Source organism: Lepisosteus oculatus, chromosome 29 (genome assembly GCF_040954835.1).
Source record: "Lepisosteus oculatus isolate fLepOcu1 chromosome 29, fLepOcu1.hap2, whole genome shotgun sequence".
NCBI lineage: Eukaryota > Metazoa > Chordata > Actinopteri > Semionotiformes > Lepisosteidae > Lepisosteus > Lepisosteus oculatus.
Genome location: NC_090724.1, coordinates 9,494,589 through 9,513,990, shown reverse-complemented (window position 1 = coordinate 9,513,990; position 19,402 = coordinate 9,494,589). Strand labels below are relative to the sequence as shown.

General features: G+C 53.8%; 1 protein-coding gene and 1 non-coding gene across 4 annotated transcripts; both read left to right on the top strand.

The window, feature by feature from the left end:
* Positions 1-411: 411 nt before the first annotated feature.
* LOC138225598 (U1 spliceosomal RNA) lies at positions 412-572 on the top strand. Its single transcript, XR_011184059.1, has one exon. It is a non-coding gene; the product is annotated as a U1 spliceosomal RNA (small nuclear RNA).
* A 6,494-nt stretch (positions 573-7,066) lies between these two features.
* LOC102689017 (C2 calcium-dependent domain-containing protein 4C) lies at positions 7,067-16,952 on the top strand. 3 transcript variants are annotated; one of them, XR_001480573.2, is made up of 2 exons: positions 7,067-7,334; positions 8,990-9,094. XR_001480573.2 is itself a non-coding variant. In XM_015365260.2 (2 exons), exon 2 carries the CDS (start codon positions 13,449-13,451, stop codon positions 14,751-14,753), a length of 1,305 nt encoding a protein of 434 aa, XP_015220746.2. In that variant the 5' UTR covers positions 7,126-7,334; positions 13,420-13,448; the 3' UTR covers positions 14,754-16,952. The 3 variants fall into 3 exon arrangements, 2 of the variants coding, with proteins under 2 accessions (XP_015220746.2, XP_015220747.2); XM_015365260.2 differs by lacking the exon at positions 8,990-9,094 and adding an exon at positions 13,420-16,952 and having other exon boundaries at positions 7,126-7,334; XM_015365261.2 differs by lacking the exon at positions 8,990-9,094 and adding an exon at positions 13,420-16,952 and having other exon boundaries at positions 7,156-7,208.
* Positions 16,953-19,402: the final 2,450 nt, after the last annotated feature.

Sequence of the window (19,402 nt, the reverse complement as noted above, 5' to 3'; positions counted from 1 at the left end):
CGGCTCCCCCAGCCCAGCTCCAGTGGGCTTTCCTGTGCTGCTGCTGCTGCACGGGGGAGGATCTTGGCCTATTCAGCTGGTTACAGACACTGCAGTGTCCCATGGGTGACCCCTGCTGGTCAGAAGCAGTATAGCAGTAATGGAATTGCTGTCCTGCAGCTGGGAGCTGGAGGGTAGACAGTCCTGATCCTGTCGAACCCTAATCCATCATGTGTTTTAGTCTACAGCGCAGGCAGAGCCAGGAGTGGAGTTGAGGGCCCTGCAGGGGCTAAACCAGTGGGCCAGGGTGAGGAGGAGGGGGGAATCGGAAATTGATTTACCTGCACTGAGCTGGCAGCGAATCTCGGGGTGAGTCCCTGCCCCTGTGGTCAGAACAGAGATCAGGTCTAGGAAGAGCCAACAAGCCCTCCAATTGGCATGGGAGATGCCCCCCTTGATGAAGAAGGAGGTTTCCCCAGGGCGAGGCTCGGCCATGGCACTCCGGCTGTGCTGACCCCTGCAAACTCCCCAAATGTGGAAATCTCGACTGCATGATGTCTGGTAGGGGGGGACTGCGTTCGCGCTCTCCCCTGAGTTGTTGGGGTCTGCGAAAAGATAAATTCCCGATCCAAGAAATTGTATATGGCCAACAAAGCCTAATCTTAATTAGTTAACTCATAATTGCTTCAGAGCTCTGCTGCAATGAGAAGCTGGAGACCCTGACTCCAGGAGAGGGCGGTGGGCACCTGTTAGACCCTGCCACCAATGTGCTAAGAGTTAGGGTGCCCAGTGTAGCTGCAGCTGGTGCCAGGAGGTCCCCAGGGCTCTGTAAGTGGTATGTAACCGAGGAGTCTGTCCAGGGTCAGGGGTGCGAGAGGAGAGCGTGTGATGAGATCTGTACCCAGGAGTCACCCCTGGCTGCTGGGGTGGTGGCGATGGAAAGGAGTTCCTGATGCTTCCCTCTTGTGGGGCAGAGCCAGTGTGAGTGACAGTTCGGGGCTCCCTCTGGATCCCCTGGTCCTCTTGGCCATGAGCCTTGACTCTTCGGTTTAAAGGGCGAGCAAAGATCTTAGTTGGGGTGCAGTTGTACTGGGCTCCCCTGTAGGGCTGGTCCCCTACAGTCCTGCCTTTGTAAATAGTGATGGGGGAGAGTCGAGTTCCAGCAGGTGTTAAAGGTCTCTTCAGGCTTGGAACAGGTGGTGAGCTCAGTGATGTCATGAATGACCAACTGCAGCATCTGAAGCTTATTTCGCCTCATTGTGACCTAATGTCACCTGATTTCCAAACCAAAACAAGGCTGAGCCTGGTCGGTGCTGGGATGGGAGACTCTAAACAAAGTCCGGTTGCTGATGTAAGTGGTTGCTGGACTAGTAGGTGGCGCCATTCCCTCTGGCCCACAATTTCCAGCGGTAACCAGGGACACTGCACTGTCCTTCAAATGAGACATTAACCTGAAGGTCCTTGGGGGTCATTAAAGAATGTGTTGCTGTTTGTGGAGTTGGGGTGTTCGCCCTGGTCTCCTGGTTACATTCCACTCTCTCCTCAACAGTCTGAGCTGAACAACGTTCCCCGTAGTTTGCCTGGTGCAGCAGTTTCTCCATCTTCCAGATGTAGATCCCCTTCTCTATGAAAAGCACTTCGGTGTAAAAAGTGCTGTATAAATGCCAGGAGTTCAGAAACATGCATTTCTGATCTCGAGTACTTTATGCTCAGTGGCATTGTACTGGTTCGTAGCTTCTCCACAATCTGGGGTGAGATGCCGCTAAACTAAACCATCAAAGCCATACGGCACACACACCTTAGAGCAGCCGGATCTGGACGGGTTCTGTCTGCGCAGTGTCATTGTTCTGCCTGGCTCTGTGGGGGTGGGCTGAGTGCGGCTGTATGGCGGCTGTGCACCCTGCAAGGCAGTAGAGCAGCTGCCAGTAGGTGGCGCTAAAACATCAATCCAGGCGACAGCAGTGTTTTTGGTCTCTCTCACCTATTTTATTGTTCTGATTTGTTTAGTCTGACTTTTTTTTTTGGTTTCCAAGTTGAGAATTTCTTATAGAATTTGTGATTACAGATAAAATCTTACATTTGGGATCTCAATATCAGTGTGATAGTGCTACACCAGTGTACTAGTGCTACACTAGTGTGTAGTTAGTAGATTCTGAGTTGAACTGGGTGTAAATGCACCACACCGGAAAAGAAGCTAGATCTCCAGGCCCCCCCCCCCTCCCCGAGGGAGGAGGGAGGATGAATTCTGTTCAGACTCGTTCCTCTTGCTGTGCTGCTGTAGCCCGGCGGAGGTGGGAGGGTGCGATGATCTTCTGGAGGCCCTGGGGTGCTGAGAGCCTCCTGCAGGTCAGTAACGTTAATGTGTGTAGCACAACACCAGGCACACAAGGGAGCAGACTCTAACCCGTGCAGCCTGGCTGTCTCCCAGGCGTGGCTCAGCAGCTGGAGCTGCTAGTGCGAGGTGCTGATGCTGTGTTGCACCGGCAATGCGGTACATGTATTTCTCTGCATTTTTAACCCCCTTCAAGATGAGCATACAGTGGCTGTAGTAACACAGGATGAAATCTTTGCAGTTGGTGATTTAACCACTAGGGGTCAGCGTGTCCCTGTTGTAGGTACGGGTCTCAATGCGGCTTTCTCTGATCCTTGAGTGGCTGCAGATCGTGAACCTGCAGGGAGCCAACAGGTCATTTTCCCACTTCAGTTTGGCTTCGTATCTATTCATCTCAGGGATCGATTTTTCATTTGTAGTACTTGCCCTGCCTTGGCCCCAGAGCACTTCGGATCGCTGCCCTGCTTCGGGAGGAGCCTGCGTGTGAGGGCGGCTGTCTGGACAGGGTGAACTCGAGGCTGAGAGGGATGTGGGCTGGTGGAGCTGGGATTGCAGTAGAAATAATAATCATAATTATAATAATTGCTTATACTTATATAGCGCTTTTCTGGACACTCCCCTCAAAGCGCTTTACAGGTAATGGGGATCCCCTCCACCACCACCAATGTGCAGCTCCACCTGGATGATGCGACGGCAGCCATAGTGTGCCAGAACGCTCACCACACATCAGCTCTCAGTGGGGAGGAGAGTAGAGTAATGAAGCCAGTTCATAGATGGGGATTATTAGGGGGCCATGATTGGTAAGGGCCAATGGGAAATTTGGCCAGGACGCTGGGGTAACACTCCTACTCTTTTCGAAAAACACCCTGGGATTTTTAATGACCACAGAAAGTCAGGACCTCGGATTTAAGTCTCATCCGAAGGACGGCGCCTGTTTACAGTCTAGTGTCCCCGTCACTATACCGGGGCATTAGGACCCACATGGACCACAGGGTGAGCGCCCCCTGCTGGCCCCACTAACACCTCTTCCAGCAGCAATCTTAGTTTTTCCCAGGAGGTCTCTGATCCAGGTACTGACCAGGCTCACATCTGCTGGGCTTCAGTGGGCTGCCAGTTGTGAGTTGCAGGGTGATTTGGCTGCTGGCCCAGGCAAGAAATAGCCTGCCTGGGCCACAGGGACCTGCAGGGGGCGCTGGCGGGAGCGTCAGGGAAGCGGAGGGGCGAAGGGCCCACAGGCTTGCGTTCCTGCTCTCCTCCAGGCGAGGAGCGGAGTGCTGCTCACGGCAGCCGCATCCGAATGTTGGGAGATTTGGTCCCTGGGGAGTTCTTGTTGCTATGGCAACTGACTTTGAAAGGAAATGGAAAGAATCGGGAGCCGACGGCTCTCAGCGCAGTGCGGAGTCAGCGGGAGCCCGGCCCGGCCGGCCTGCGGCTCTGCGGACTTGTGGGCCGGTCCAGAACGTTCCTGTGGGTGGAATCGACCCTCAAATGGGTTTTCATGGATCATTCCTGGTCATCCCAGAACGGAGACTCCACTCTCCTCCAGGGTGAGGTCCGAGAAGCATTTCCTGCCTTTTGTTTTGCGTGAAATAAAAAGAAAAACTTTAATTGAAAACCCGTTCTGTGGTTTTGTGTTCTGCCTCTGCAGTGGCTCTCTGGCAAGCAGCAGGACAGCGATGTTCCTGCAGAAAAAAGCTTTGAGCCCGTCTGATTTGCTAGTGTCAATGACACCCAAGCTGAAGGAGGCTCTGCTCTGCTCTCCCCCTGCTCTGACCACTGTCCCCTCTCCTCCTGCTCTGACCACTGTCCCCTCTCCCCCTGCTCTGACCACTGTCCCCTCTCCCCCTGCTCTGACCACTGTCCCCTCTCCCTGCTCTGACCACTGTCCTCTATCCCCCTTCTCTGACCACTGTCCCCTCTCCCTGCTCTGACCACTGTCCCCTCTCCCTGCTCTGACCACTGTCCCCTCTCCCCCTGCTCTGACCACTGTCCCCTCTCCCCCTGCTCTGACCACTGTCCCCTCTCCCCCTGCTCTGACCACTGTCCTCTCTCCTCCTGCTCTGACCACTGTCCCCTCTCCCCCTGCTCTGACCACTGTCCCCTGTCCCCCTGCTCTGACCAGTGGCGGGTGCAGAGCTCCTTCTCCCTTCGGGGGCAGTAAGATGGTTCTGGGTACTGGGGGTGAGGTGGAGGCCCAGGCAGCCACTCAATAGGACTGAAGGCAGGGGTCTGAGCTGTACAGGTCGTACTTGGATGCCACCTGTTCTCTTAACGCTTTTAACTGATTTTTTAATTTAGCTAATTTGATTCTCACTTCGGCGCAAAGTCTGCAGTCCAGCAGGGGTTCCTGTCTCAAACAGCTGCAACCCCAGGCCAGAGGGACGAGCTTCAGTCTCTCTGGACCGATAAAGTTCTTCACAAGTCTGTGCGAGCGCTGCTGGACTGAGCCCCTTCAGGGACCGGAGCGCAGAGCCCAGCGGAGTCCGGGGGGCAGGGAGTGTGCACGCCCCAGGATCGCTTTCACAAGCCAGCGGCCTCCTAACAGGCTTGCCTGAGCTCGCAGGACTGCATGTTCCCGAGCAGGCGCGGTTTGGCAGGGAGCTCATCACAAATGCAAAGAGGTAAAGGAATCACTGGCGTTGTCGAACTCCAAGTAACAGTCTGTCCTTCTCTGTTTCTGATGGCTGTGCGGAGCCTTTCATAGACACCAGAGGAGCCATTCGGCCCATCCAGCTGGGCCGGGCGTTTGTAGGTGACTGAACCAGGATCTCACCCCGCTGCTTCCTGACAGAAACCTGGATAGCGGCTTTAACAATGTGGCCGGGCAGCTTGTTCCACGCCCCTGCAACCCTTTGGGCAAGACTCGTCTCCCGTTCTCCTGTCCTTCAGTTTTGAGAGCACGTCTGGGGTTTGCAGTCCGCTGCCGATGCTGATGGCTGTGGGTGCAGGCAATGGGGTGCTGAAGGACGCAGAAGTGGGGTTTAACGTGTTGAACGTCAGGACACCTCAGGACTGAGGTGCGGAAGGGCTGGACTCCGAGTGGCCCAGGAGACCCTTCTGAGGGAGGCAGCCTCCAGAGCATCACTCAGCCCCCAGAGTGACCCCCAAATCCAGGCGCTCACACAAGCTACAGCCTCAGGAACCCTTCCTTAATCACAGTTAATTAGAGTACATAAACACGAGAATCTTCAAAACCGCTGGCTGACGAGCAGGACGGTTCGCTCAAGACAAAGACGCAACCAGAAGCGCTTCACGGAGCGAGACGGCGGCGGCCGCGTGACACCTGTTCCATGTTTCATGACCTGCGCTGACGTCACTCTTAAAGGGACCTGCGTGCCGCCACACCGTGCGGGGCTGTGGGAGCTGTGTGTCCCGATTTAAACAGAGTTAATCTCCATACCCAGGAGTCCTTTCAACTTGTATTTACTGCTCCTGCGGGGGAAATCTACATAAAAACGGGTCGGCTGAAATCATTTTGAAGCCGGAAATGATATTTGTCAAAGCAGTGTGTTATAATTGCGAACTGTTTCATTTGTGTAGTTTGTTAACGACGGCGCTTTTCTACACCGAGGGAGAGCAGGCTATGGCCGGGCGCGTCTCTGCCTGTCTTCGTTCCTCTCCTGCGCTTTTGCTATATTTAATCTGGAGAGAAGAAACGGGATTCGATTTGTTGCCATAGCTGTGGTTTAAGTTTCCAGGGTAACGGGGGGTAGGTCAAATCAGAGCCGAGAAAATGGGAAAAAGGCGCCTGATCGTTCAATTATGCTTCAGAGCAAATTCTTCCACGCGAGGCGAGAGAACTTTCCGCCGTGACTTGAGCGCTCTGTAACAGTCATAATGTGAGCGCGGGTCCCCACCCCCTGCACACACACTCAGATCGTACATTCACGGCCTCGCCGTCTCTGCGTGTTTCCGTCGTGCACTGTGGATTCCTCCGGGAATCCGTGCCTGAGCGCCGGCAGCTCGCTCGCCGCTGCTGGGAGGGCGCGCCGTGGTGCGGTCTTGTGGCGCTGTGCCGGTTCGGACAGGCCCTGCTGGAGTCCGGGTCTTCAGCAAGGCCGGTTCGGACGTGTTGTGGCAGCGGGCGATTGTTAAAACCCAACTTCTAGCGGGACACAACTCCCTCCGCCAGGACAGTGATGATCCAGAGTGATCGCACGTATTCCGGCTAAACCCGAGATCAGTGTGGAGACGATTCCCGCGTCTTTCTGAGCTGCCTGCTTCATATTTTCGATCAGACAAGCGAGATACCTAAAGTACGCTTGGCACAGCTGAGACGTGTATTAAATCGTACTCTTTCTGCATTTTTTAATAGTGATTAGGCCTGGATGGAGTCAATTACCAAGACCTGAAACAGATTCGAGAACACAAGTGGAAGCACTTCTTTACACAAAGGGGGGCGGGAGTCTGGAACAGATTCCCCAGCCATGCTCTTGGAGTCGATTCCTTGAAATCTTGCAAGAACGGCTAGATAAGATCCCAGGATTCCTAAGATCTGTGTAACGAACGGTCTCTTTCAGTTGCAACCACTTTTGCTCCTGTATTAATAGAGATGACGTACTTTATTAAGTATCTCATTACGCTCTGCTGTGTTTCTGCTTTGGCCAACGGCGTTTCCATATTTTGCAGTTTTCTTTTCCAGACAGAAGAGAATCAAATCCCTGCTCGGTGTGCCATGTTCGTGCATTTGGGATGCTGCGATGAGTTCTCCTACTAGGGGTAATACGGTAGAGCAGAAAGTGTGGGGCTCGCTCTCCCATTGGCTGGGTTTAGTAAACACCGTCTGGCGCGGGTGTATATAAAGGGTGCAGCAGGTGTGCGGCTGCTACAGGCAGGCAGTTGAGTTGGGCTGGGAGCCGCGGACGGACACCTGTGAGCAGAGACCGCAGCCTCGTCAGTAAGTCCCTGGAACAGCCGTGTCACCCGCTGCGCGACCAGTGAGTCCGGTTCCGAACCTGGAAGCGCCGCACCTGGCCGGATTCGGAAGGCGGATTCTTCGCACAGTTTAGCAGCTCGGGCTCAGGTATGACTCTGGGTGGTGCCAGTTTAGTTGTCCTGTTTCTGGCTCAATTGCGCTGAAATACTCAAGTTTCGGAGTGTTGAAGTCTGATTAGTTATTTTTTTTAGTCCCGTAATTTTGCACGAGGGAAAACTACTTTCCCCAGTTATAGGTGCAGATCCAGCATCACCGAGTTCTCCGCTGATCACCCGTTTTATACAGGCGCTGTGAGCGTGTTTTCGGCGTCCGTTACTGGTGCGCCTAGTCAGAGCCCCAGGAAAATGGGTGAGGTAAGAATCTCTGGGTTCATCTGCAACCCCCGGTCTCCCCTCCGTTCCCCCTCGCTACCTGTGCGCTGCTGGCTCATCTCCTCCGCGGAGAGGCAGGTCAAGTGAATGGCTGAAGAGAACGCGACAGGAGCGCTTCTTGCGATCAGTGTAATTGCTGTGAGACGGGTAAAGGCGACCCGCGTCAATCGAGTTACCTGCGACGTGTCGCTGGTGTGTAACCGAGTTAAACGCGGCTCTGACCCGAGCCCGTGTTCCGTGCGATGGGAATCCTGGAGGAGGGACAGGAGAAACGATACAAACCGGATCGTTCACCGCAAAACTCCGAAAACTCGAGAAGCCGGTTCCCGTCGGTCCCGTGATGAGCAAACAAGCGAAGCGGGTTTCGGGCTGTGGGGAATGTCGCGGGACCGCACGCAGTGTCCACTGGGACTGCTGAGCGGAGAGAACTCTCTCCTTCCCAATGACGACGCCCGGCCGCCAGCTCCGTGTGGCTCCGCAGGAGCGGACCGGGTCAGGCGCGTCTGCTGCAGAACCCTAGCCTTCGGATCACGTCCGGATCTCGGGCTTCCGTGCGCGGCGCGCGTGCGGCTCGGTTATGGCCGGGATTCTCGGAAAGTGAAGTTGAGGATCGATGTCCTTTTTAGACTCCTGCACTAAGCAAGCTGTTTGAATGTGGAGGAACCCTTTTTCACTGAAAGGTCTCTGGGATTTCCGATCGCTTACCGTCACCCTCCACAATACGGCCCTTCTCAAGATGCATCTCTTCACGGTAAGAGTGGAGAGCAGACATTGCGTCTTGCTTAATTCAAGAACCCGCTGTAAAGAATACAAACAAGAGTTTGACTTATTTTTACAGTCGTCGGCAGAAAAAAAGTTTTATGTTGCCCCCGGGACACACACGGGTCCGTGTTAGATCCTGATCATGGAATACGCTCGCACCTAAAATGAAGTTTATTAGCGAACTTGGATGGTGCCCTTCGCCGCAGCGGGGTGAATTCCTTAAGGAGGGCAGTCTTGGGAATTCGGCCTTCCCGCTCTGCCCGGTCGGAGGATCCTCCTCCTCCTCCAGGACTGTCAGCCCCCAGCGCTAGTGAGGCAGGGCTCGGTCGGGTTCAGCCAGCGTTTCCGAGAGCACAACGGTTTGTGCTTTCACCTGGACCCTGGGCTCGGGGGTTGTTCAGAGATAAGGGTTAGGGTTTCTAAGAGTCCTGAACCCCAACAAAGAGCTGGGCGAGTGGGTCAGGGGTCATCTAGACTGTGGGCAGCTCTGCACCCTCGAGTCCTGTCTGAGCCTGGGGTGTAAGAGCAGGTGTGTGGCCCTCCTGCAGGTCTTTATTCCAAGCTGACAAGTAACCAGCTCATTAATAATAATCCATTAATGCTCTTCAGGTGCTGGTGTTTTACACAATGGTCTCTCCAGGACGGGAGACTCCTGTCCGACCGCACTGCAGTACAGCTCTGGTGAGCTCTCTGTGCACGCGTGTCTCCATGGCAACACAACCTGCCCCCCAACCCCCCCCCCCCCCCCCCCCAGAGCAGCCATGCGGGGCAGACGTGGTGAGCTCTCCCCCCCTCAGGAGCTGGTCTTCACTGCCAGCACCCACCCGCCACGGGGGGGCAGAGACCGGCACCTTTTCTCTGAGCGGGGCCTCCAGAGGATGGGTCTGCACTTTATTTCTGCTTCTGTGCCTGTAGATGTGGCACCTGCTGATCTCTGTAATGTGCGCAGTTTGGATCCTCAGGGTCCTCTCGAGATCTTTCTCTAGGGGCTTGTGTGTTAGCCTGCTGCTGCTCTGTCTGTGAGAGGTGGCCCTGAATTCTAATGTGTCTGCACCCAGCTCCCTGGTAGACGAAAAAAATAGATTTTATACCTTTTTGTTTATAATGAATGTTCCTAAGATCTTATTTGAAGGAGCAAATAAGAAGACCATTTAGGTCTCATGTCATTAATATAAAATAGATTGTCATCGACAGAGGAGGTGAGCTGCTCTCCCATTGGCGCCAATTAATAATGACTCCTTACACTTCTAAGGCACTTTTCTGGACACTACACTCAGAGGTCTTCACAGGTAATGGGGATCCCCTCCACCTCCACCTGGATGATGCACCAGTCCGCTCCCCACACACCAGCTCTCAGCATGGAGGAGAGCAGAGTGATGAAGCCAATTCAGAGATGGGGGGTGGTTATTGGGAGGCCATGATGGGTAAAGGTCAGGGGAAAATTTAGCCAGGACACTGGGGTAACACCCCTACTGTTTTTGAGAGACACCCCTGGGATTTTTAATGACCACAGAGAGTGGGGACCTTGGTTTTATGTCTCATCTGAAAAATGATACCTTTTTACAGTATAGTTTGCTTGTTGCTATACTGGGGCATTAGGACCCACACAGACTGCAGGGTGAGCACCCCCTGCTGGCCTCACTAACACCTCTTCCAGCAGCAGCCTCAGCTTTCCCAGGAGTCTCCCCTCCATTACTGGCCAGGCTCACAGCTGCTGGGCTCCAGTGGGTGGCCAGCTAGGAGCTGCAGGGTGCTAGAGATGCTAGCGAGACTACTCCCTCTGCTCTTCCAGCTCGGCTGTAACAGTATCTTGGATAGATAATACTTTATTAATCCCGTAGGGAAATTGTGTTACAGCAGTCCAGCCCAAGACAAGCAAAACAGACATCAGAATAGTTGTAAAACAAAAGACAACCAAATAAATATAAATACATAGGTGTGTGCAAAATGTGCTGGTCATGGTCACTGTAAAAAAAAAATATGTGCCTAGGCTTATGCAGACTGATTGTCCAAAAAGTACAATGGAGTAAGCATGCTGTCCATAGAGCAAATAATTATAATTGCTTACATTTATATAGCGCTTTTCTGGACACTCCACTCAAAGCGCTTTTCAGGTAATGGGGATCCCCTCCACCACCACCAATGTGCAGCCCCACCTGGATGATGCAACGGCAGCCATAGTGCGCCAGAATGCTCACCACACATCAGCTCTCAGTGGGGAGGAGAGCAGAGTAATGAAGCCTATTCATAGATGGGAGGCTATGATTGGTAAGGGCCAATGGGAAGTTTGGCCAGGTTACACCCCTACTCTTTTCGAGAAACGCCCTGGGATTTTTCCTGACCACAGAGAGTCAGGACCTCGGTTTTACGTCTCATCCGAAGGACGGCGCCTGTTTACAGTATAGTGTCCCTGTCACTATACTGGGCATTAGGACCTACATGGACTGCAGGGTGAGTGCCCCCTGCTGGCCCCACTAACACCTCTTCCAGCAGCAACCTTAGTTTTTCCCCATTAGGTCTCCCATCCAGGTACTGACCAGGCTCACACCTGCTGAGCTTCAGTGGGCTGCCAGTTGTGAATTGCAGGGTGATATGGCTGCTGCTAACAGTCCTAGCCTAGGGCAGCGTTATACACCCTGACAGCCGGCGGGAGGAGAGACCTGTGGAAACGTTCCCTTGAACACCGGAGCTGGAGCAGTCTATTGCTAAATGTGCTCCACTGCCCAGTAACAGTCCCATGAAGCGGATGAGAGGTGTTGTTCATGATGGCTGTGAGCTTAGTCGGCATTCTCTTCTCAGCCACCACCTGCATGGGGTCAAGGCTCATCCCCAACACAGTGCCAGCCTTCTTGAAAAGTTTGAGCCTATTTCCATCTTTTATCATGATGCTGCTGCCCCAGCACACAACAGCGTAGAAGATGGCTGCCGCCACCACTGATTCATAAAAAAAAAAAAGTGTAGCAGTGTTCCACACACACCAAATGACCTGAGTCTCCTAAGAAAATAGAGTTGGCTCTGACCTATCTTGTACAGGGTGTCAGTGTTTCCAGACCACTCCAGCTTATCATCCAGGTGTACCCCTAAGTACTTGTAGGAATGTACGCCCTCTATGTCCTCACCCTGGATGGAAACGGGGTACAGGGGAGACTTATTCCTTCGAAAGTCAAAGATCATTTCTTTGGTCTTGCTGCTGTTAAGATGGAGATGGTTAAGATGACACCACTCCACGAAATTGGTAATCAAGCTCCTATATTCCTCCTCCTCCCTCCCCTCTCTAATACACCCCACAATTGCAGAGTCATCCGAAAACTTCTGCAGATGACATGTCTCAGAGTTGTACCTGAAGTCAGGGGTGTAAAAGGTGAACAGGAATGGAGCAAGGACAGTCCCCTGTGGAGCCCCAGTACTGCTAACAATCTGTTTGGACACACAGCTCTGTAGCCGTACATACTGTGGCCTGCAGGTCAGATAGTCTATAATCCAGGACAGCAGGGGAGTGTCCACCTGCGCTGTCCTTCGCTTATCTCTCAGTACAGGTGGATGGGCGGTGTTAAAGGCACTGGAGAAGTCAAAGAACATAACTCTCACAATGCTCCCCATCTTCTCCGGGTGAGAGTTAGCTCCGTGTAGCAGATAGATGACTACATCCTCCACTCCCAGGTGTGACCAGTAGGCGAACTGCAGGGGGTCCAGTGCTGTACTCACCAGGGTTCTGAGGTGGTCCAGTACAAGCCTTTCCAGAGTCTTCATTAGGTGTGATGTAAGTGCCACTGGTCTGTAGTCATTCAAGACTTTAGGGTGCCCCTTTTTGGGTACTGGCACCAGGCAAGATGTCTTCCAGAGCATCGGAACCTTTTCAAATCTCAGGCTGAGGTTGAAGATGTACTGCAGCACTGAACCCAATTGGTCCGCACAGATCTTTAGCACCCTGGAGCTGACGCCATCAGGACCCGCTGCCTTTCCTGCATGGAGTCTCCTCAACTCCCTTCTGACCTGGTCAGCTGTGATGGATAGGCCTAGGAGGGCAGGGGAAGATGGGGTAGGAGTAGGAGGGATCACATGATGGGGTGACTGAGGACATGAAGAGGGTGTCTGGGGTGAAGGCCTGTGAGGTGAATGGACAGTGGACCCTCTATCGAATCTGTTGAAGAAAAGATTCAGCTCATTGGCCTCTCCAGGCCTCCCTCACTCTGTTGGCCGCCGGACAGCTTGTATCCGGAGATCTTCCTCATGCCATTCCACACTTCTCTCACATTGCTTTCCCTCAGCCTGTCCTCCATTTTCCTCCCTTAAGCCACCTTGCTCTCCCTAACTCTCACCTTCAGCTCTTTCTGTGCTCGCTTCGGGTCCTCCTTGTCACCTGCCTGGAAAGCCTTCTTTTTCCTATTTAGGATGGCCTTCAGATCCCTGGTGACCCAGGGTTTATTATTGGAGAAGCAGTGCACTTTCCTGGTGGGCACTGCACTGTCAACACAGAAGTTTATGTAGTCAGTGATGCAGTGGGTAAGACCATCAATGTCGTCTCCATAAGGCTCACAGAGTGTCTCCCAGTCTGTTGTTTCAAAACAGTCCATCAGTGCATCATTAGCCTCAGCTGACCATCTCCTCACTGTCCTGGTGGTTACTGGTTGCTGTAGTACAAGAGGCTTGTACAGAGATAGGAGGTGAACAGGGTTGTGGTCAGATCTGCCAAGGGGGGGAGTGATGTGGAGCTGTAGGCATTCCTGACATTAGCATACAGCAAGTCCAAAGTCTTATCTCTAGTAGGGCATTTAACAAACTGACTAAAAGTAGGCAGGGTAGAGGAGAGCGAAACATGATTAAAATCACCAGTTATCAAGAACATGGCTTGTCTGTAGTCCGGCTGCAACAGTGTGTATGGCGTCACACGCTGAGGCTGTGACGTCAGCCTCGATTGAGCCTAGAGGAGCCGCAGCCCGACGGTGTTCTTGTTTTTTCTGTGCACAGCCGTGATGTTAGTTCTGGATTCTGGATGATGGGTCGTGAAGGTTTAAGAGCAGTTTCTTTTTTTTCTTTAGGGGACCCGCCCCCTGTCCTGCCCCAGAGCATGTGGCTGCTGGAGAAGATCCGTGGCTCGGTGGAGGGGAACGTCCCGCGTCACGGCGAGGCTGCGGACAAGCAGGGCAAGGCCCCTGTCTACAGCAACGTCCTGACACCTGACAAGATCCCCGACTTCTTCATCCCCCCGAAACTGGTCTGCTGCCCCCCGGAGGCCGAAGCCGATGTGAAGCCCAAGTCTGGCCTGCGGGTGTCGAGCTCGGAGCAGGCGATCGGCACCAGGAAGCCGCAGGGCAGCCCGCGGCTGGGCAGCAAGCTGGCGGGAGACGCCAAGAGCCTGCTCAAGGCCGCCAACCGCCACATCATCCAGATCGAGACGGCGGACGAGGTCGTGGCCGGAGACCCGGGCGACCTCGACACCAACGCGGACCCCCAGTCCCAGACGGCCATGTCGCTGCCCTATGTCCCCAAGACGCAGACGTCCTACGGCTTTGCCACGCTGATGGAGAGCCCGCACACGCGGCGCAAGGAGTCCCTCTTCCACACGGACCACACCAGCCCCGTGACCTCGCCCAGCTCCCAGCGCAAGAAAGCCGCGGGCAAGGCCAACGGGGAGGGCCACCACCTCAACCCCCCCGACTTCAACATGGCGGTGGCCAACCCCTACCGCTACTTCAGCGGCGGCGAGAGCGACACCTGCTCCTCGGCCGAGTCCTCGCCCTTCAGCTCGCCGCTGCTGTCCCGCTCCGCCTCGCTGCTCAAGCTCTTCACCCACGAGACGCAGGCCAAGGTGGCCAAGGCCAAGCACACCTTCGCTCGGCACAGCTCCCTCTCCACGGACGAGTGCAGCTCGGCCGACACCAGCCCCAACGTGCAGCGCCGGATCCGCTGCCCGACCCCTCCGCCGCCCACGGGGGGCGGCGCCGGGCACATGGCCGGCGGCCTGGACCACCTGCACGCGCAGGACCGGCTGCACTGGGAGCACACTCTCGCCTTGCACAAGGGCGGTACCCTGCGGCTCAGCGCCGACTACGACGCCGGCGCCGCCCGCCTGCGGATCCGCGTGATCGCGGCGGAGGACCTCTACGACAAGCTCTTCGACATCAAGAGCATCAACTGCTGCGTGGCGCTGTACCTCAACCCGGGCAAGCTGCAGAAGCAGAGGAGCACCATCATCAAGAACAGCCGCAACCCCGTCTTCAATGAGGACTTCTTCTTCGACGCCGTGCCCTGCGTGCAGATCAAGAACCTCGCCGTCAAGATCAAGGTGGTCAACAAGGGCACCAGCCTGAAGAGGGACACCCTGCTGGGCGAGCAGGAGATCCCCCTGGCCAAGCTGCTCTCGGGGCTCTAGGACCCCCCAGGCTGGCTCCCCCCTTGCTCGATTTCCTCTTTGTCGTCCCCCCCGTGTCTGTCCAGTTCTGAAATGTTGACGTTTGTTGCTGTAGGTTCGGGTGCTCCAGGCATGGGCTCGGGAGCTACCCAGGCTTCTCCTGTTCCATCCTGTTGCAGGATTTGCACTCTAAATGTCACCATGGTCTTGTGGCCTCAGTTTAACCAGATAGACCAGAGGGTCCTGGCTTGGAGCAGTCCAGTCCAGCCTGGCCCGGCTGAAGGGCTCCTGCGTGCTGTCCCAGACCCGGCCCCTTGCATGCGTAGGTCGGGGTGGTGGGGCATGGGGGCGGCGTGTGCCCGTGCTCGGCCGGTGGTCTGCAGAGGTCTGACGTCAAAGAGGACTTGAGAGCCGCAAGCGCCAGGCCCTGTTTCTGCACCTGTGGGGACCCCCAGGGGACCGTCCTGCCTCTGGTGAGGCTTTCCCAGGGGGAACCACAGCAATGTCCTGCGTGGAGTGGGCTTGACATCCTGCCAGCGGCACCCCTGTCGGACTTGGTGGTTTGCGTTTTTGCAGGATCTTTTGGGATTTTCAGTTCAGGAAGCCCTTTCTCACACAAGGACACCCAGAAGCCTTACAGAGTAAATGTTGTACAAGGATTTCCAGGAGCCTCATTGTGTCTTGCCAAAACCTCCTGTAGAGGTGGAGTAGAGGGATGTGTATCTTAGTTCAGAATGCTTGTATGCTGCTGTTATTTCAGACCTGTCTTTTTGCTTTTCTCCTCTAAAGCAGCAGGTGAGGAGGCTGGGAGAGTACTGACTTGCTGTGGGGTGGGCCTCGGCCCTTGACATCACATGTGCTGGACAAAGTATTCTCACACACGCACACACACTGCTGCAGAGCTGAGCCCCCAGCCTGCTTCTCACTCTGTCCCTCCCCACGGGGTCAGTGGGCTGTCGGCACTGCTGTCATATTGCCCCCTGTGCTCATTGCGGGCAAACTGCACTACCCTACTTCCATTTACACGGTAACCAAGACGGGTCCTCTGGGGCTCTGTTCCTGTAGCCCCTACTCGCCACCCCAGTAGCATCAGGTCCCAAATCCAGCAGATCATTTCTACCACTGTGGTCCTTTGATTAGACATTGAGGCCTTGCTGCGATGTGAGCAAGGAGTTTAACGGTTTCCTGTTTCTACCAGGGCTGGTCCAAACGGCAGCAGGCGCTTCGGTATAAAGGGTAAGGGTATTTCTCCTCTCCTGCAGACCGTACACGTCGGTCTCTCCTTCCTCTGACCGCAGCCGAGCGGGGGGCCGGGTCTGCGAAGCTGAAGCTGTAACGCCCTGGCCAGCACACGCGCGCTCTGGGTGGTCCCAAGGCGGGGAGGGTTTTATTTCTGGAGCAGGACATGAAAGTTAAGAACTCAAAGTCCAAATCCATAAACAAAACTTGAATCAAGTGTTCTTCTTCAGTAGCTGTTGTACCTCTACAGTGGAAACTAGTGGCAGCTGGCGGTTAGGGCCGGTCTCCCCTTGCAGTTGGGGAAGGGAAAAGGTTACAGACCCGCATGTTCTTGCTTATTAAGTGTATTTTAATGCGCTGGAATGTTTCTGTATTAAGTGATTTTTTTTTCTCGGAGCATGTGGTGTTGAAAGTACCTGCCCGTCCCTCTGCGCTGCGTGTTTAATGCATTAAGAGCGACACCGTTCCCAGGACGGCCGGACTGGTTCTGTTTAATTTCCCATTAGCGTGCAGCGGCAGGCGAAGATGGTCTCTAATTATTCCATCCAGGAGGCTCTTTAATCATGGAGGGGGGGGGGGGGGCTTTTGATTGGCAGGAATGTCTCCGATTAAAAGCTGAAAGTAGCTCCCACTGAAGGGAAGAGGGAGCGTCTGGCCGGGCGAGGAGTGAAATTGCTTCTCTCATCGCAGATCATGTTTCTGCAGCGCAGATTAAAGTTGGCGCATTAAACCACCTAAACGAATTCCTCGTCCTGCAGGAGGAATTAGTGCTTTCTGGGCGCTCGGTGTATTTGAAGATGTTGGATGTGAAGTGTTTGATCTGGGTTCTGTTGTTGGCGCATGATGTGAGCATGCAACTTTTTATACTGTAAAGTCCCGAGCTAGTGGCCTGATATTGATTGTTCTAATTGTATTGTGTAATTGTACACATGTTTACTGAGAGCGCTGCCTCAATTAAAAATGAAGCATTGTGCAGATTCAGCTCGGATGTTTGGGAGTTTTTTTTTCCAGCACGCACACACCTTTACAAACCGGAGAAGTGTTGCAGTGTACAGGCGGCACAGCCCTGTTTTTCTAAGTGTCTAGAGCAAACCCATGTCGCTGTCCTGTGCTGCGGACTGCTTTCTTTTGTTGGTGGCTTCTACCGAGTGGCCATTTCCTGCTCTTCGGCACGAATGCAAGGCGGCCTACAGCCCCTCCTTCTGAAATAACGTGTCTGTCTGGGTTCAAATCTCTGCCCCACTGTGCAGCCGGACAAGACGCCTTCCTCAAGCCCTTTGGGCCTGGTGCAGCACAGCATGATCGTGCTCCCCTGCTTGGTTGGACACTGTAGCGTTTTTCCTCCTTCTCTTGGGTGGGCAGTGGCTCTGTGGCTGGAAGGTTACTGTTTCAAATCCTGCAGCCGGTGGAGGAATCCTACGCCGTTGGGCCCTCTGACCACAGATGGCCACATCTCTGACGCCCTGCCTGGGTAGCCTGGTCCCTCTGGAGCAGTGAGATTGAGGCGTGCTGCAGTTTTCCTCTTGTGTGCTTGGCTTTGTGTTTCTCCAGCGGTTCTGAAGAGGTCCACTGGGCTGCTGGTGTCGATGCCTTCAGTACTTGAATCCAGTCCACTTGCAGTTTCATTCCTCCAGGGTCTCTGGACAGATTGCAGAGCATCAATATCTAGCTTATAATCGATGGCCAAAACGGTACACAATTCTCTAGATAGGGATTTTGTTACACTAGGAAACCTCTAGATCACTGATACAATTTAGGAACAAGTGATCTGAGTGTTGATCCTGGTAGTACCCCATTAATTGGAGTATGTACCCCTCCTCTGTGTAAATTTCTATCATTTAAACTGGTCTCAGTCCAAATACATGACCATTTTTTTTTTTTACAAAATCTTATCAAAAGAGGCCTACACTCCTACACAAACCCCATCACGTGCTCGGTTTGTGTCCATTACACAGAAGAGCAGGCTGTGGGATTGGTCCAGGAGAGGTCATGCAGGTTTTCATCCACAAACATGGAGCACAGCGCCTAATCGCTGGCGAGTGACACTCGCTAACGAATTGGAGAACAGTGTTAATGGGCTTCCTATGACCTGCACTGTAACAGCTGCCAGAGAAAATCTGTTTTAATTGAAAGTCTCATCATTATTGGTTTGTAAGGGTCTTAAATATAATTGTGCTGGAAGAAAAGACAGTTCTACAGGCGAATTTGCCCAGTGGACAAGCATGTTTCCTCATCACCAACAACCTGCACTCCAACACATTGTGAGAATGAGCTTTATTACTCCATAGAGTACACTGACACGGCCCAGTCACAGGGCTCTAGACTCTTCTAGTCCCTGTGGAGTCCAGGACACTGACACAGCCCAGTCACAGGGCTCTGGACTCTTCTAGTCCCTGTGGAGTCCAGCACACTGACACGGCCCAGTCACATGGCTCTGGACTCTTTTAGTCCCTGTGGAGTCCAGTACAATGACACGGCCCAGTCACATGGCTCTGGACTCTACTAATAGGATAACTGTCAGAACAGCCTATTCAAACCACATTGACTCAAGGAAGTCAGACTGAAAGCAGAGTTGCAATGTTGTTTGAATAGTTGTTCCACTGGCTAGGCCTAGTATGATATCAGAGCTCCTTTGGATGGTGTTTACACAGTACATATATTTAACAGTGAACTCGCTTGAAGTGTCTCTTCTGATCTGTGTATTTTCCTATTTAATGCTTGGCCAAGCTGAACATATCAAAACCGTCACGATGACCACAGAGAGGTCTTCCTGTTCTGCAAGAGAGCTCCAGCAGAGCACGAAGATGGCCGAGCTCAATCCCTGTTCTTGGATTGGCTGAGGGGGGCACCTAGAGGTGAGACCACCAGAAGGGAGTAGCGTCTGTGATTGGCTGGGCGAGGGATGTAGCCATGGAAACCGTGGAGCTGTAAGCCGAAGTAGTGAAGGGCTTGTGCAGAAGCAAGGCAATGGCTCGGGGGATGAATAAAAAATGAATTAAAAGGCAGTTCATGGGTCTGCTTAATTTTAAGGGAGAAAAAATGGTCTGGGAATAGAAAGTCAATACTAAGAGTGCAGTAAAGGGAAGTGTGTGTGCATGACATTTACCAGGCTTAATGTTAGTTGATCTTTCATCCATGGGAATCCAGGAGTCTGGAACTGAATCATAAACAGCATCTGAGCCAGATTGTGTCCAGAGCAGCTCCTCTGCAGACGAGGGACTGTCCTGCCTCTGTCCTGTTACACCTTCCTGCAGGGATGCAAGTCTGAACTCTGGGGGGCAGCAAGGCAGGCATGGGGCCCTTCCCTGCCCCTCTCTGACAACAGGGCCCTGGGGCCAAAGCAGGGGGGCTCAGGGTCCAAGATCAGTTTTGGAGCAGTGACCCCTCTGCAGGGCCGTCCAGCAGCAGCAACAGTGTACCTGAGCTCCATT